Raw genomic sequence first — 18,535 nt, forward strand, 5'->3', positions numbered from 1 at the left:
CTCTATGAAATGCCACACATAGAATATTTATTAATAACTGGATTAAATTATGGTTCTGGGAAATCCGCAGCCACACATCTGTCTCTCAATCACTATACTTGTCTCTGAGCTCCTGAAGAGCAAGAATTATAAGAACTCACATTTAAGGACTTAGAGTGTTCATCATAACAACTCCGTAGCAACTATGAGAGGGTTTAGCAACTTATTCAAGATCACACAGCTAATAAATGACAAAGCTCTTTCAAAACCACCTCAGCATGATTTTACAATTAATGTTCTTTCCCACGATGCCATCCTATTCCCAGTCCCCAGCACAGTCATATGGCTCTGTAGATATGCTGTCGATGCTGGAATAAATAATGGAGAACTTTCTTGTACCTTGCTTAGCCAGAGATGCCTTGTTCTTTTTTAAAACAACTGTTTTCCTTTTTAGTTGCAAACTTTGTTTGAAAATATTAAAACTGGCTTACACTGTATTCTTTTTTTTTTGATGTAGTGTTGCATGATTCATTATTTGCATATAACACCAAAGTGCTCATTGCAATACATGCCCTCCTTAATACACTGTACTCTTAAATAAAATCCATCTCTACCTTTTCTCCCTTGCAGGCTTTCATCATGTTTCTGTTTACCCAAAGAAGGAGCTTCCTTTTTTCATCCATTTCACAGCAGGACTGTGTTCTTCTACAGCAATGATAGCTCTTCTCACACACGAGTTTCCTGAAATCATGGGTGTTTTTGCTAAAGCTGTAAGTATGATCTCAAGGACTTGTGTAGAGTATTTGTAAAGCACACAAGGAACCATCTCTAATCTGTTTGTGCTAAACCAGTTGATCAGATGTTTGTTATAGTAAATTACAGGAATTGATTTGTAAAGTTGCTGCCATAAATATGTCAAACATAAGGTTTTGGTGATTTGAGCTATATTTTTGTTGCTTAAAAGTTTAAAGAATACAATGGCATAGCATGATAAAGTTGGTCTTCATAGATCACTTTTGGTGGTAAACATAGCACTTGTTACTAGCTGAGGAATAACCCAACTCTTAAATGCTTTCTTTTAAGCGTTTTAAAAAAATTCCCTATTTCGGAAACAATTGCCTATTTCGATTTTTCCATTTAAATGAAATCATTATTGGTAAGGTTTGCTGATGGAGAATGAGTAGGTAAGATGGGACAGATGGAACATTCGCCCTGGGTACAGAATGTGCTTCTTTACTCAAAGCTTCTCACTGTTGTATCTGCATGTTCTTAATTGACTTTCCCCAACATTGGGTGTAGAACCATGGATAGACCTTTTATTTTCATTTTTATCCTTTAATTTGAACTACTTCCCCATTTCCTGAGCCAGGTCCAGAAGGTACTTGAGGACTGATATTAGGGAGACTATCCCATGATTATTTACTCTTCTACACAAACTTCGTAATTAATGTCACCGGCTCAAAGTAAAATTACCAAAGAGAAGTCCCTTTCAGTTGCTAAGCCTTTAAAAAATGGGTCTTTCTTACACATCTTCACATTTTTACCAGGTAACAATAGTTCAGACTCAAAAGGAAAATGCTAATTCATTTTAGTCCCAAATCGAAAAGCATTGAGAACCGTAGAAACACCGGCCCTTACTCAGCAATGTCATTTCTATATTTTTTTCTGTATGTCTCCGTTCTAACTCCCTGTTTCCTCACAATTTCTTTTTCTGCCTTAAGAACAGTTTATTTTGTGCCTTAAAGATTAGTTGGTTTTCTTCTGACACCAGGAGTAAAAGCACTGGTTTCCCTTTTTCCCTGAAGGTCAACTGTATAATGTGTTAAGTTGCCACTGGCTGTAGGCCTAGCAGTCTGAGACTGCACTTGATTCTGGGTCAGTCTTCAAGGAGAATGACTTTCCCCTGTTGTTCAGGGAGTATAGTATTTGGGTTGGAAACTGACCGTTTCCTTTTAGTGTGAAAGGGAAGTGTAGTGATCATACCGTGTAACTGTTGTTCGAAGTGGTGCTGACTGGGGAGTGAGTGCATCTCAAACTGAGATGACCTTACTGTGTACTCTGGCATGGAAAAAAATTGACTGGAAAGGGAATCCCGTCCATTTAACAACTGGAAAAATATATGCAGCTGTGTATTTGAGATCACAGGCAAGCAGTAGGAGAGATGGTCCTTGGGGTTCTCTCAGGGCATCGGAAGGGAGGTAAAATCGAGTAAGGAGAGAGATTTAGAATCTGGAATCAATATGTAGCAATTGTTAATAGTGTACCTCCATGAGATACTGGCTCAGATTAATGCAGAGTGTATTCACTGTCTGCTTTGTCCATCAGTGTTAGTACGTAGTGTCTGTCTTTACCTGAGACATGGCTAATGCCCCAGAAGAGCCGTTACGGGTACATAGCACGAGCTCCTTAGCATTCCTCCAGCAGAGTCTGAGAATGAATAATTATACGTTTTAAAGTGGAAGCTTCTTTTTTAGACCAAAAGTTACTAATTTACTGTGATTCTAGTTAATGAACAATAAACAGGCACTTATTTACCGTCCTTTGATATTTGTATAGTTGGTGGTATATAGTTAAAAATGTGCCTCACAGCAAACTTTTATAGCCACATTTTATCCGGTGGCCTTTACATGTACATTTTTAGTTCCTAAAAGCTAACTATTTACTCAAGGTACCTGCAGACCAGTATTTGGCATGCAGCAGTACCAGAGGGAGGTTCCATTGAAGAATTTGTGGAAACTGATTACATACAGGCCATCTCCAGCTTACACACATAACGTATAAATGCCTACCAGCCAGCCAGCAAGGGAGCCAGCGGCTCAAATTCTATTTCTTCTCTTACTTACTTAATGGTCTGTGCAGTAGGAGCTTCGCCATCACCCAGGAGCTTGTTAGAAAGGCAGAGGACCTCAGGCGCCACTCCAAACTTCCTGAATCTGCATTTTAACAAGACCCCCGGGTGATCGTATATGCATGTTTAAAACTTGAGAAGCCCTGCTCTCGGCTCCCGCAATAGGAGGAATTTAGATGGGCTGGATAGTGCCACCTCTTCCAGGTGGGGAAGGGGCAGCGTTCCAGAGTGGCAGTGAGCATAGGCTCTGGAGTCAGACTACTTTTCTTTGAGTTCCAGCCCTGACACTTCCTGGCTGTGCAACCTCAGGTAAGTTACTTAACCATTTCTCCCCCTCATTGTAAAAGGAGAATAGTACTACCTTATAGGCCTTTGTGAGGGTCAAATGAGTTTAAAATATGACAGGTGTTTAGAACCGTGTCTGTCCACAGTAGAAACTAGGGAAGTGTTACTCTTGTCACCACCCGTCATTGTCATCATTATCACCAAAGTGCAGCTGTGATGAGAAATCCTAACCCCGTCATGTTGGGAGGAGCTGTGTCCTGATAGTAAACTCAAAATGTATTTTCCCATAGAAACTGCAGTATAAATGGTGGCTAGGTGTCATTTAAACAATACTACTGGTACATTATGTGTATTTGTACCACCAAAAGTGGAGAAGTGTTTCAGATTCTAGGCGCTGGCAAACTGCCTGGTAGAACATCAAGTATCGGTGCATTGCAAACTGCCTATGTTAGGCTTTTCACGGAGGTCAGAGATGCGATAGCCTAATGCAGTGCAAATCAATCTATTTAGTAAGGTAAAGCAATTTAAGAACATTTCCTGAATTTTTTCCATTGTTATCACGTTCTCTTCCTCATCCAATATATTTTTGTATTAGTTCATATGCTAGAGTAAATTTAATTTGAATCTGTTAAAATCCGTTTGTTACAAAAATTGCTTCTTTGTGAAGCAAGGCACTAGAGATTAATGACTTTTCATAATCCTCACTGTACCTGAGATTGAGATAAATGAAAGGGTAGGAACTAGAATGGTTAGTGGTCTTAGTGCCCCATCTTTTGCATGATACAGAGCTGTGTGGAATAAGACTTTAGTTTCAGCAAGTTAGGACTTTCTTTCTTGATTTTTCTCCTGGCTGAGATGAAAACCAAGTCTGACATTCGACGTAGAGCAATAAAAAAAAAAAAAAATTGCATAAATCCCTGGAGATGTGGAATGTGCTGATATCAGAGCTGATATTCTCCAAGGCCAGAATTCCTGAAAAAGGAAAAATTGCTTTTAAGTGGTAGGTCATTTTCTCACCTGCTTTGAAGCCTGCTGGGTTAAATATGAGAGTTCAAAGTAAGGGTAGCCAGCAAACCAAATGAACTGGAATCTGATTCTGCTTATCTGAAAGGAGCTTCTTTTTTTAAGAGCAGCACTGCCCTCTCCTTAGAGAACCAATCTTCATCTAGCCTGGCCCCTTTCATTTCTCTCCTGTGAGAAAAGCTTTCTTCTTAGTAAGCCTTGGGAGGGCCTTATCACAGCAGTGAAGACTACAGATGGTCTTTGGGCGTTTCACTGACTTACTCATGAATTCAGGCTTATGGCACGTGACTTTAGTACTTCGAATTCAGAAGTGTGTTTGTATATAAAAATCCCTAGTTGGTTTTAATGAAATAGGATAGATAGCCTTTGCAGCCTGGCAGAAAAAGGTGTTAATGGTTAAAGACAGGAATCAGAAAGATTCCCAAATAAATTGTTTGTTTCACTAAAGCAAAACTTTGTTGAAATCTGTTTCACTGAACACATACTGTAGCTGTGCTGAGGTGGGAATGGGCCCTGTTTCCACATATTTTTACTAATCTTTATGTGGGAAAATGTGGTTGGACATGCCAGTGATGAATTTCTGAGCAACTCATAATTGGCTGGCTCCACTGTAACTAGGGCCTAACAATCTGCTTGATTAATTCTTTAAGGACTACATTAGCCAAGTTGTATGATTTCCAAAGATATAGAAGGTCAGATGTTATACTAACAAAAGACCTTTCTACAGAATGTCCCACTGGGAATTCTTCAGCCCCTTCCCAAAAATAATTAACATTTTTCTCCCCAAATTACATTTTAAAAAATAATAAGCAGAAATAAATGCCAAGTGTGTTTTACTGAATAGTGATCAAAACTTTTGAGGTTTGTACACTATTCTCATCAGTTTTTTTCAGGGCAAAGATTGTCTTCATCCCTAGGGGAGTTGATAGGTAATTATAGCTTTATATTGATATATACCAGTAGAAAAAATATATTATTTCTGAAGGTTCCTAATTTTCCATTGTCATAACCAGTGACATGAAACCTGTTCATAGGCGAAAGTGATTTTTTTATATTCTCCATCCTATTTCATTCATGCTAAAAACCGATGATAGTTGTATTGCTCTTTATTAAATAAATGGGGCCACGTTCAGCAATTCAACCAAGAAGTAAAGCAAGTTTCTTCCTTTGTTTGAAAATGGATTACTTTTCAAAGCTGTGAGACTTCCTTAGTTCCTAAGAACTGGCATAGTTTTTAAAACATTTTGAATTGTAACCAAGCTTATATTCCCATAAAATATTGTTCTGTAACCATGCTATTTCCACAGCAATATATCTGAGGTATTTCCCCGAGATTATACTGATAATAAAAGGAGCCCATTGTGTGACAGGTCAAAAAATTTTAAATGTTTACATTTTTGTTCCCTTGTTAGTGCCACTGAATTCATCTTTATTTGGTCAGTCTAGCATAGTCCAGTTATGATTTTCTTAATTAATTGGGATATTTCCATTAAGAGCATTTCTCATGCTTCATTCTCATTGTTCTCCTTCAAAAAGAACCAGACTGAGAAGTTCGTGATATCGCTGTTGTTCTTCTCTATCCATATTTCCTGAGTACTAAACTCTTCTTTCAAAGAGGGGGAAAAAAGAATAAAAGTTAAGACAGTGTACTTTTTAACACATGTTTATACCCCTTCCCCTGGGATTTCCTTCAATTTCAAAGTTTGTGGAAAGCACCCTCTTTCCCTATTAACATGTGCCTGTCAAGTAAGAAGTTCACAAAAGCTTTCCTTCCCTGAATTTATTTGGCAGTATATTTAATCATCCTTTCCCCCTCAAAGCAGACGTCTCAGTGCCAAAGTTTAGGACATCCTGTCACTAACTGCTACTGATATATTGATTGCTTAATCATTAACACTTGGGGCAAATGGATTGCATAGCAGTTTTCAGAAGAATGGTGCTTAGAAATTGATGTCGGTTGCTTACTCTAAACCCATCACACGAGTGACACTAGAATTCACATTAGGAAACCTACTGATTTTTCTTTTAGAAAACATCTCTGTTTTTTGCAGACCCAGCAAATCCTCTGAATGGAGAGAATAATGGGATACAGAATAAAAGTATAATCTTGAGGAATAGTTTTTATTGGCTTCTTTCTTGAGTCGAACTTTGCTCCTTCTCCCACCAATCAAATTTCTAATGCTCAAGAGAACTAAATTTGTATGACTACTTAATATATTACGATTCTAAACCAGGAGTAATTTAGATTTCAGTTTGTTATTATCTTTGTTCTTAAGAGTGTATACTTAGACTCTCATTTATTCCTACCCGAGCCATTGGAAGACAGATTGTGGTTTTCCAATGTTTTAGATGGGGAAGTTTGAGTCATTCAAGTTAAGTGATTTGCTTGAAATCACACAATAGATAGCCCTTTAGTCATGATATATATGCTTGGTTTCAATAATATGTCAGTTCACAACTTAGGCCAAAACAAGTACAAAAGAATACATTTCAAACAAAATATAGTAATGCTGAAGGGATATGGAATGATGGAGTGGTGATAGTAAAGTGGTTTTGCTGCAGAAGTCTTCCTGCAGGAGATGAATTTAGAGAAGAGTTTTAGATGAAAAGGCCGATATGGATTTTGAGAAAATAGAAAGGACACTTAGGTTGCAGAAATGCTTATTGCAAAAACAAAACCTCAGTAGACAAACTGCCTGGAGAGCTCTCCACTCATCACAACATAAGCCTATTTGATGAACTCTGATGTTTTAAAGTAAAGAATGCCCATTTGCTTTTTTGTCTTTCAAATTGGTTCACTTTAATTTCATTCCTTTTCTTGCTAGTAAGCCACTTAAGAACGAAGAACACTGTTTGGTCATTTCCATCACATACTCAGACAACGGTTAGCCTATCTAACTCTCTGAAATGTACAGTAATACTAAAGAAACAGTAGGCACTGGTTTGTAATGATTCAGAGGGAATTTGATCGACTCTCTGAAATGGTAAAAAAAAAGAAAATTTAATGTAAAGTACAAATGTATACCCTATGTTTCAGTATCATTCTTCTTTCAAAATCAGAGGGTAAGTCTGTGAAGGATTATCTGGGGAAGTTTAACTGAACAGAATAAGCTTTTGGTCTAAAATATAACATGTGCATATTTTCTGGCTAGCATGAGAATTTTAGGTAGAGATGTACTTCTAGTAGTTGTATGAGTAGGTAGGAAACTTAGGTGTGTTTCTTAATGCTGATGAGGCCTTGATACAAGATTGGCTATTAATTGTATTCTTTCTGAGGGGCACCTGGGTGACTCAGTCGTTAAGCGTCTGCCTTCAGCTCAGGGCCTGATCCCAGAGTCCTGGAATTGAGCCCCGCATCGGGCTCCCTGCTCCACTGGGAGCCTGCTTCCTCTCCCATTCCCCCTGCTTGTGTTCCCTCTCTCTCTGGCTGTCTCTCTCTCTGTCAAATAAATAAATAAAATCTTTTAAAAAAATAGTATTCTTTCTGAATTTGAGAAAAAAATAAAATTATCTTATTTCTGTAATGACATTAAGATTGCCTTACATCCGGGGCACCTGGGTGGCGCAGCGGTTAAGCGTCTGCCTTTGGCTCAGGGCGTGATCCCAGCGTTCTGGGATCGAGCCCCACATCAGGCTCTTCCGCTGGGAGCCTGCTTCTTCCTCTCCCACTCCCCCTGCTTGTGTTCCCTCTCTCGCTGGCTGTCTCTCTCTCTGTCAAATAAATAAATAAAATCTTTAAAAAAAAAAAAAAAAGATTGCCTTACATCCATCTCTAACAGCCAGCTTCAAGAAAAGAAATTACTTGGGCTTCAGATGCTGTCGACAAAATTGAGAGAACTGATACTCAGAGAATTCAGACCACATAATCACCCTCTCATCTCATCCTATAATTTCAAGCATTCTGAAAATGAAATGTATATGTATTCTTCCAAGTGTCAGAAAGGGCTCTATTCTTATTGAGCACTTGTAAATTACCAGTAGCATAACACAGAGAGAAGCATATTAAGGAAGAATTCAGAAGGGAGCATATTCTCACACCCTTTGTTAGGAACGTGCCAGCTCTTGTTTTCATCTATTCAAGATGCCAGAGTCCCATTTTCTTTGTGAAGCCAGAGTTCAAGCTTTGACTCCCAGGTAGCAGGAGCTTTACAATTAAATTTTAATCCCTTAGTGTTTGTTAGACTCCTATCTAGAGTATAGCTACAACTGTTCTTGGCAGGCAAATACATTGCTGTGTTTCCTGCAGTCACAGTGAGATAGAAGAATGTTCTCTGGCTGGGGTGTGGATGAAGGCACTTTACTAATCTTATGCATAATTCATCCTTGGTTGCTGGGGTACTCAGAGTTGAAACTTTGCTCTCTGATAAAATTCAGCTGGATTTTTTACTTACTTGACTCTGATCCCTTTGGATTTAGCCCTTATTGGGAGCCCGGGGATTCTAATTCAACTAAGCCCTGGCTGTGTAGACTTTTGTTATTAATTTGCTCTTGGTGTATTTTAGCTATTGTTCAGACTGCCGTAAACAACAACAGCAACAACAGCTGCACTAAAGAACATGCAGTCCAGAGGCCTGGACACCCTGAAAAGATTTCTTCTTTTGTTATTGGCTGATTGACTGGAAGGACTCCAGTGGGGCTTATCTCAGTTTGTTTTCAAAGTGTTGTTTTTAAAGAGCCTCCACATTTAAAACGATGTGAACTCCTGTTCCATAGCGTGCCACAGCATGGTAATGATTATTCTGTAATGTACTCCACATTTTCAACATTCGTATTCGTGATATTAAGATGTTACTACTGATGGATCTGTTCCTTCCTCCATTCAATGAACAGATATGTGTCGGGCACCTTTATGGAGCATGAACTACAGTGTGTGTCCGCAGGCAACTCACTGTCTCGCCGCGGGGGTTTGAGACAGGCCAGGGATGTGTTAGTCTAAGACAGAAGCTCCTGCCACAGCAGCAGATTAGCTCCCCCTTGCATGTTTATTCATTTGACTGGAAGTGACTGAGGAGTTATTTTCACGTGCCTCACATAAGATGTAATGACCCAAAAAGCCATTTTAGACTCAGAGAGGACTTTCCTTTTAGAAGACTCTGTTTAGTTAGGAGCCCTTTCAGTCACACCGGGAAGTTAGAGAGAGGAGCCTCTATTCTCTTTCAAACATGAGACATGTAGGACTTTCATCTTAACACCTAGCCAAGTGCATGTTTTTATAAACAGTGGTATTCATTATGTTTATCTGAATTGTTTAAACTTTATCAAAAAGTGAAGCATTCCACAATTCAAAATTTAAATAAGAAATGTCTTTCCTCAGAGTCACATAGTAGCTGCCATAAGACAAAAGCCTCTCACACTCCTGCATTTTCATCGTCCTCTTTTTGTATCCTCTCATCCCTAATAATGACAGATTGATAAGAGGTAAGGGCCATTCTGGTTTGGAAAATGAAACAGTGTGATGTCATTGTGAAGCAGAATGGGATAGCAAGAGTTAGGACTAAAATTACATGGATCTCTGGTCATGTGAGAAAGATGGGAAGGAGCCACTCAGAATTTCCCAGAGCCTACTGTTAATGTTAAAGCTGCATCCTGCACTCACTGATTCTGAAACTTGGCACATATGTTGATTTTTAAAAAATAATAAAAGGATATGGGGGTAGGCACTGAAATGGGTTCCTTTTCTTTCCCAAGCTGAATTTTGCTGATCAATTCTGCATCCTGAACGATTCTACCTTTTTATAGGGGGAACCACCAAGATTTTCTAAGTATTTCCAATCTTTATTGGCTTAATCAAGTATATGTGCTAACTGGATCGTTGGGGATATGACCTTGGAATACATATTTCAAAATAGGCACAGGACCTATCCTTGGGGAGCTTATACTAATTAGGCATGTCATCAATAAATATGGTTAAATGATAGAAGTATATGGAGTAGAAGAGTAGGCCCAAGGTTGTACTAGGGGGTCAAAGAGTATACTGATTTAACTTGGTGTGGCATCAGAAGAAAGGAAGTGGGACAATTCGAACAATGACTTGGAGGCAGAAGACTGCAGATGAGGCTTTGGAACTTACTGGTGATTGTTAGTTGTCTAGCAATCCATCTGAGCTTGCTATATCTGCTGGTATAAATAGAAATTATTATTCTTTGGGTAAGTTAACAGAATACGTATCTCCAATAGTGAGTTAGATGCATGACGCATCTTCCACCTCAGAAGTCTGATTTGTAACATGCTGGTAAGGAGGCACGTTCATATTTCTGGGTTGTAAGGAGCCCACTCTCACCCATTCACCTAAATGTGTTCCCATTTGGACTAGACCATGTCTGCCAATATTAGGTCTCTAGAGAAAGAGTTAAGTCAACAGTAAACTCCAGGGATGCCTGGGTGGCTCAGTCAGTTAAGTGTCTGCCTTCGGCTCAGGACATGGTCCTGGGATTGAGCCCCGCATTGGGCTCCTTGCTTAGTGGAGAGCCTACTTCTCCCTCTGCCTGCAGCTCCCCCTGCTTGTCCTCTCACACTGTCTCGCTCTCTCTCTCTCTGGCAAATAAATCAATAAATAATAATTTAAAAATGAAAAAAAAAAGTCAACTTTAAGCCCCCTGAGTTCCTGACTAGCACCTACTCCCATAGGACTTGGACAAAGATAATGAACAGTTACTTAACTTTTTTTTTTTAGCTTTTATCTTTCAAGTGGCATTGAGAGTAACCATATCTCTTGTTTGGCTTCAAGTTCCATATTAAATTATTTTTTTTAATTGCTTTTGAGCAATAACTTTTCCTTGGTTGCTTAACCAGTCATACAAGTTGAGACTTCTGTCTCGATGTCTATTTTATACTAGCTGCTCTGGGAGAACGGATGAAAAATAATAAGTCAGTTAGATATTTTATGAGTATCAAAATCCCTTCCATTCAGAAATGTAAATAAAATAACCAGCATGAGCAATCAGCTTATGTCAGATTCCATGGGTTTATGTTACATAGGGAAATTATAGTGCAACCTGAAACATGCTTCTTAATGAATTCATAGTGGTGTCACAGTTGAACTGTTGAGCTTTTCTATTGTGAGAGGTTTCAGAAATCACCTTTTATAAACTGCCTAAGGAAGGAGGACAAAACTAAGATGATACCAACAAATGCTGTCACTGTGTAAATGGCTGCCTCCCGGCACCAAATTGTGCCATAAGTCAAGCAAACACTTAGGATACTGCTCACCTTTTGGCTTCAGGTGTGTGTGTGTGTGTGTGTGTGTGTGTGTGTGTGTGTATTCTAATATAGCTGACGCTTGAATGACACAGGAGTTACGGGCACTGACCTCCTGTATAGTCGAAAAGCCACTTATGACTTTTGACTTCCCAAAAACTTAATGTTGACTGGAGCCCTCGTCAACATAAACAGTTAGCACATATATTGTATATGTATTATATACTGTATTCTTTTAATTAAGAAAATGTTATTAAGAAAGTCATCAGGACTGTGTTTATAAAAAAAATTGTGTAGATCTGCATTCAGACCTGTGTTGTACAAGGGTCACCTTATTCTGTTTCTGAAAGGAGCACAAGAACAAGTGTGGAAGAACGGGTTGTCCTTGTGATTTTTGTTCTCAGAAATGAAGAAAGCTCAGTAAGGGAAGTAGGACAGGAGCCTGGTAAGTAGCTCTGTTTTTACCTTTATGGATGCAAGAAGCCAGAGACCTGACCGGAAGTTAGGAAATCGGAATTTGTCTCTTGTTTTTGGCAGCCGCTCTATCTAGCAGCTTATAGTGCACAAGACCTATCTTCTCCCTTATCAGTGAACTGGTTTTGCGGTCCCTAAAGCTCTTTCATCACTCTCCTCCCATTCACTGTGGCCTCAGATATGATGAATCTGTTTGCCACAAAAGTCCCGTATATCAATCGGGACATCGAGGCCTGTCAAATTCTAAGGTGGGGAGTGAGGGAAAGAACCACAACTTTTTAATTTTAAAATCTTCCTTTTTTACATTGTAATTTCTTAAGAGTTTGGCTTGATTTATGCCAGCGTCTGGGCCCGTAAGCCTCCATTAATGCATCACAATTCTGGATAGAATATTTCATATCTCTTATTTAGTCTAGAACCTCAAATGCTAGTGAGTTGTAGTTAACACTTAACATTTGTTACTGGTGCTGTAGCTCTCTTTTCGGCCGTGTATATGTAGTAAAGAACTCATCCCTGTGCTTTCCCATCCGTGCCCCTGCGTTGACGGACATAGATCAAGATGCTGCATGGCCCTGCAGGGGCTCCGCACCATGTGACAGTCGAGGCGCCTGCAGCCAGCTCACATTAGTTCAGCCCTTATCTCAGCGTTCTCATTTCTCCGTCGTCCCCAGTGTATATAATATGTACCGCCTTGAAATTCCTTATATATTGCTTGCACATTCTTGCTTCTACGTTTCAGCACATACCAGTTCCTTCGCTGTAGAACGCCTTCTCTGACTCCCCTCCACCACTCCAACCCTTATCTTATAAAACTCCCAACTCAGAAGTTACCCCTGTAGAAAGGCTGATTCATCGCCTCCACCCGATTGCTGTATTCCGAGACTTCTGTTTCTCAGTCCATTCCTCGACCAGTTTTTCTTTGTGATTGTTGCCTGTGTACCTTGTCACCCAAAAGGAAAATGATCCGAGGAATGATGATTTTTCCTGTATCCTTTGTCTTTGTCTATTACACACAAACATTTTGGAGGCCTACCAGCGGCCTTCTCAATTTCCCCAGAGCTCTAGTCCGCCTTCCACACCTTTTCCCTTTACATCATAGCTAACTGCCTGGAGGAACAGGGCACGTGTTCAGGGCTTGGCCTCCACCTCAGCATGTGTGTGGCAGCCTGCTGAATAGGTCCCAACAAATGGGAAGGATTTAACCCTTCGGCTTGGCAGTCTCTGCCTTCTACTCAGACACCTTCAAGAAGTAGATGTGGGATCAGAAATAGGTCTGGAGACAGGAGCAGAGAAATTTTTAATGAAGGCTTTTTCCTTCCTTTTTACACAAGACCCATGAAGCTGCTGTCGTCAGCAGCTCATCCGACACTCTCCTGCTCTGCCTCTTTTCCAGGAGTCAGGGTTAGTTTAAGAAAAAGCCTCTCGCTAGAAGCCATGACCTCGTACTTTTATCCCCTCCATCTGGTGTGCGGCCTCATGGGGCTGTGCTGCTATGCAGGAGGTGAGCAGTGGAATTCTTTAGATGATGACTTCTGAGCCCACATGCGGAGGCAGTGGGGGTGGAGAGCAGGGAGAGCAGTGAGAGCCAAGATCGATGGACCAAAAAGTAAGGTTTGCTCTGGGACAGATCCTGACTATAGGTAGACTGTTTTCGTGAGGTGTCCTTCCCCTAGCTCAAGTGGGGGCCCGGGTCTATGATGGATGAACATTGTGTTCCTGCAGTTTTCCCTTCTGCCTTCACAGTTGGGGTGCAGGAGTGGGATAGGTAGGGTATGTGCGGGCTTACACTTTTTCTGAAGGAATGCATTCCAGGGTTGAACAGGAAGGATTCCCCATGCACACATCCTCTCTTGGAGCTGCTTTGTCTCACGTCTTGGACCTAAACAGAAGTCCAGATTTTGAATGAGGGTGGGAGGAGGGGTTGAGAGCAGCAAAAGTTTTTGATCAAGTAAAAATCTGTTGTCTGCGTCATCTTGTAGGGGTTTCTCTGCAGGGTGGATTCTCCTTGCCTTGGTGTAGATAAATTACTTGTCGCAGCTAGAGGTCTTTTACCAGGCCTTGAGTAGGCATCCGGCCTGGGATAGGATGGGTTTTTAGCACTCTCATTCCTTCTTCTTACTTTCCTAGCCCAGGACTTGACAGCATTTTTAAAAAAGAGTGCAATCTCAAAGGAAATTCTAATACATACTTGAGAAGCCCAAAGCCTTCACAGTTTCCTCTCACGGCTCTCGGGACTCCTTGTACTCTGCGCGCTTAGCATCACATTAAAAGAACTAGATAAAATTAAAACAAATGTTTAAGTGTTAATCTGAAGAAGAAAAAAAAGGAGTCGAAAGTGCTAGGAGCCAGAGTTGGTTAAACGCAGACTACTTAGTGCAGTGATCGCTCTGTGGAGGTGGATATAGTGGCGGAAAAGACGGGATTGATGATGTGGTGAAGGAAGGCCTAGGCTGTTCCTTTTGTAAGTTCTGCTCACCTATACTCTCCTAGAATATTTTATATCGATTTCTGTTCTGAAGGGGCTGGGCCTCTGGCCCTTCCAGCCCAAGGTATTCTCAGTCATTGAGGAGAGCACACAGGGTTTGAAATGAGAAGCCCAGGATTTGAGTTCTGTCTGCGCCACTCAGTGTCACATGACCTTGGACAAATCACTGAGCCTTTCTGAACAGCACCTGTGCAGTGAGACTGTCTCCTGCCTCACAGGGTCAGTGTGAAAATTATGTACATGTATCTACCTGAAAATGCTTCTTAGGAACATCACAGTTATTCTCCGGGAACCCCAAGAAGTTGTCAATAGGACAGCTGTGGAATACCTGGTCTTCCCTTTTTCTTCACTCAGTTTAGACTTTCTGTTTGGTCAGGCCTGCTTATAGGGGCTGGTGATGGTGAAGTCAGGTCACCAGATTTCAGCTCCTTTTGGTCAAAGAAAGAGAACTTCTATGTGTAGGTGCTCCGTCTATAGCCTCATAGGCAGAATGGAAGTGAGCAAACAGTAGTTCAGAGTTAGGGGTTAGGGGGAGAAGGCTTCCCTTGCTTTCTCAACTCCAGGATGACTAAAATGTCTTAAGTGAGGAAGAGCCACAAAGATGCTCAGGGATAATTTAAGCCATGAATGGGAAGTGGAAAAATGTGCTTAAAAACTCTCCCTCTCTTCTGTCCCTTTGACCTTTGGGGTCAGGGATAGGCATATTATTGACCCTCCACCGGCTATTGCCTGAAACCTGCCAGTCATCCAGGGAGACTAACAGCTTCGAGGAAAGCTCAGTTCAGTGTAGCAGCTGTGACATATTTACCCTAGTAAAGTCACTGCTTGCACCTCTCCAGGACTTCTCTCTTGTGGAGATTATCTCTGGAACCCAAAGCTACCCTGTTCCCTAACCGAATAAAAGTTCAAAGCAACAGGTCTTGGGTAGCAGGCTTGGTGATTCTACCTCACGCAGTCCTAGGAGGCTGCCCCATCACCCTTAGCACACGGGGCACAAAGTGCTCTTATCTCCAGCGTGAAGCAGCCACGGGAAGCCCCACGGTCTTAGCCATTCTGCTTGGGTGGCACTCGTCTCCCGTTGATCTCTCCTCTGCATGCCCTTCCTGCATCCTACCCCTGCCACCTCCCAGGGGAATACCAGGCCCCAAACCGCACAGCTGCTTGCGTATTGATCATGGAACTTTTTAACGTTCCTCAGTGATGGCTGCATCCCTGATGTTGGTATGACTTCTGCAGGACTTGATTGAAATCCAGTTGCTTGTTTTATTGTCGGGGTGAGGGAGGCGAACTAGAGCTCTGCTGCCGCCTGGGAGAAGCTATGTGTATGCCCACAGAAGCACACCTCATGTGTGTGCAGATCCTCACTGTTGTGCTCAGGCTCCCAGGAGGAGCAAAGAGTGGAAAGGAAGCATCTCTTTCTTGTTTTCCAACATTGCTTCAAAGGTGCCCAACCCCCGTAGTAGCAGGCAGTTCCCAAGTGGAGGGTGGGGGCAGAGGCCTCCACCAAGGCCATCAATAACCAGGTGTGAGCTACAGGTCTCCGTGTAATGTGAAGCTCTCCCGTATTTCATTTCTGCACCCAGGGGGCGGCTCTGCAGGATTGCTTACGGAGAGCTCTGTGTCTGGCACCTCTCCCCACAAGGCCCAGGCGCCCAGGGTCCCACGGACCTGCCCAGGAATGCATCACATTATTCTCTGGTGCTGTAATTTGGCTGCAGGAGTTAGGCTGACGGCCTCCCAGGGATGAGAAACACACTCTCCCTGGCGTCCTCCCTTGGGCTTCTGCCCTATGACCACTGAGGGCGTTTAGAAACCTCAGAAAGGCTGAGGGGGGAAAAAACCCTGATTATCTCTCTTATATTAAGCCATGTAGAAACCAATGTCCTGAGTGGGTCCGAGAATTTGGCAAAAGACTTAGTGGTTGGTGTTCTTGCTAAGGGAGGTGAGAAAAAGAAGAAATTACTCTCTGCAATAGGGAGGAAGAGAAGCGAGGCTGTAAGTGGTCATGAGTCAGACCTACAAGACTTTTTGCAAACAGATGTTCAGGGCCAGGCAATGTTTAATTTTTTAAAATAATCTGAAGTCCCAGATTTCATTTTTCCAGCATCATTCTAAGAAAGCGTATGGGTTAGCACTATTATTCAAGGCTAGCAATCACAGAAGTTGGCTCTTACGTGCAGGACTAGGTTCCGGCTGGCATTCTTACTCGTACGTGAGGGAAACTGGCCACAGGCTGTGCAGCTGAGGTATTTCAGCCATGTGCCTTCTCTAAAAGAGTCTAAGACCTTTAAAGGATAGGGATCCTGTCTTTGAAGTTAACTTTGTATCCAAATAGCACTTTCTGCAGTGCATTCTACTAAATATTAAAAGAAAAATTGAGGACTGACACAGAGGAGGGGGGGCGAAGGGAATGCTGCCAGAGGGACAGACCTCTACTGACCAGAGGAGGGGTGGGTGAGGGGGTTAGAGGCAGTGAGTGGGTGGCAGAGAGCTAAATGGAGCCCTGACCACACCAAATGCAGTTCTCCTTTTTGCTGCTTGTTCCAAATAAATTAGTTTGTTTCTTGCAGAATGGATGCCAGTTGTCCAAAGCCAATCAGAATGCAGAGGCAAGCTAAGAAATAAGAGGCAAAATTAATTGTTTGGCCATCATTCCTTCTTGGGACCACATAGCCTCTATAGTGGGGCTCACATGGGCCCCTTTCTCTCGCTGTCCACCCAGTGTTCATACTTGTCACTCTCTGGGCAGCTTGCTCTTAACCATTTATAGGAAACTGTAAAACTGGGATCTGTACGAACTACAGCTTGGAACCCAGGGGAAGCACAGAGCAGTAGGAGATGCCAGAAGAGGCTCAGTTCCTTCCATGGGGTAAGAACTGAAAAGGAACAGGTGATAGAGCACGGGCAGAGGGAACTTGGGTTGAAGTTCCAGGAAGGCCTAGCCATCATTTATGCGGTAACCCGGGCATTCTTGTGAGAGCGGGGGCTGACTGGGACCTGAGGCTCTGCCCAAAGACAGTACCCTTATGTAAATTCCTGCAGCTCTATTCTTAATTCAGACTGACTGTGACCCCCTTACCTTCCCACTACCCCAAGGCTTTCCTCCCCCTAATCCCAGCTCAAGATGTCAGAAGCTCTTCTCTTCCCCTGCCGTTTCCCCCTCCCTAATCCCACCATTGGCTCATCAGTTATCCAGTTGACTCCACTCTGCAAGGAAGACATTCCCCTGGCCTGACTCACTCAGTCCCATTTCTCCACAGGAATCCCCTCACCGCAGACCACAAGGGCCCTGACTAGCTCATGTTTTGTGTTAATGGATGTGAAACCGGAGCAAACCCCTCACCAAAAGAAAAACCACCCTAAACTCTCCCACACAGGTCTCAGCAGGTTACACAAATATTAGTCCTATCATCCAAATAAATCTGCCCCCATGGCCCAGAGCTCTGGCTCCCCCATCCTTCTGCTGCCTGTGCAGAGTGAGGCTGCTCCACAAACACGTGAGGACCCCAAGGGATGTTGGAGAGGAACTTGGAAAAGGGGGGGGGGGGCGCCTATATCCAGGATTCCTTGTGTAGGCCCCTTAGTCTACAGCCTGCTGTCAATACTTTACAGTTCTAAACAGAAGGTTCCAAGAGACGTCACGATGGGCTAGACCAGTTAGGGACTTTGGTAAGAGCATCCGATGGCTGGAACTGGGGGCATAATTAAAACTCAATATCTGAGATAGGTTTGTAACCTCACTTCACAGATGAGACGAGAAAGGCTCAGAGAATTTGGGTGTCTTGCTCAAAATATCAAAAACAGTAAATGGCACAGCTGTGATTTCAACCCAGGTCTGTTGTAACTGCAAATTTCTATGCCACTCTGGTCTTTTACGGTATCACCAGGCAAGAGATAGCCATTGTCCCGAGTCACATAAAAACAGGACATCACGGTTTCTAGGACTCTACATCCTAGCCTCTGGCTTACTAAGCCTACCATCTCTGGAGACTCTACTGCTACAAGCTCAGTTAGGCAGCGTGTAGTAGCACAGAAGGAGCCTCCTCTATTTAAGCCAAAGATGGAGTGAACAATAATAATCACCAGGACTTGGGAGAGTCACTAAAAAAAAAATTTGTTGAATAAATGGGGAAAGGCTGCTTTCTGAGCTGTTTACCCCTTTGGCCCCAAGCCCCAGTTCTCCTTCCCTCTGTAGCCACTGGCTTCCATTCCGAGCTTCAGAGACCAGGATCCTCTCCTAAAAA

The 18,535-nt window shown here is 42.3% G+C and overlaps 1 protein-coding gene across 8 annotated transcripts in view; it reads left to right on the plus strand.

The window, feature by feature from the left end:
- Window positions 1–18,535, plus strand: part of ST7L (suppression of tumorigenicity 7 like) — a 120,089-nt gene that overhangs the window by 57,401 nt on the left and 44,153 nt on the right. For 4 of the 8 annotated variants that reach the window (XM_057310375.1, XM_057310371.1, XM_057310376.1 and 1 more), the window contains 2 exons: window positions 610–749; window positions 11,683–17,645. In XM_057310375.1, coding sequence (XP_057166358.1) covers window positions 610–749; window positions 11,683–11,742 — 200 coding nt within the window. In that variant the 3' untranslated portion in view covers window positions 11,743–17,645. Of the gene's footprint in view, window positions 1–609; window positions 7,136–11,682; window positions 17,646–18,535 lie in introns of those variants that run through there. The other 4 variants (XM_057310372.1, XM_057310374.1, XM_026483749.4 and 1 more) reach the window with 2 other exon arrangements.

Source organism: Ursus arctos, unplaced genomic scaffold (genome assembly GCF_023065955.2).
Source record: "Ursus arctos isolate Adak ecotype North America unplaced genomic scaffold, UrsArc2.0 scaffold_12, whole genome shotgun sequence".
Lineage (NCBI taxonomy): Eukaryota > Metazoa > Chordata > Mammalia > Carnivora > Ursidae > Ursus > Ursus arctos.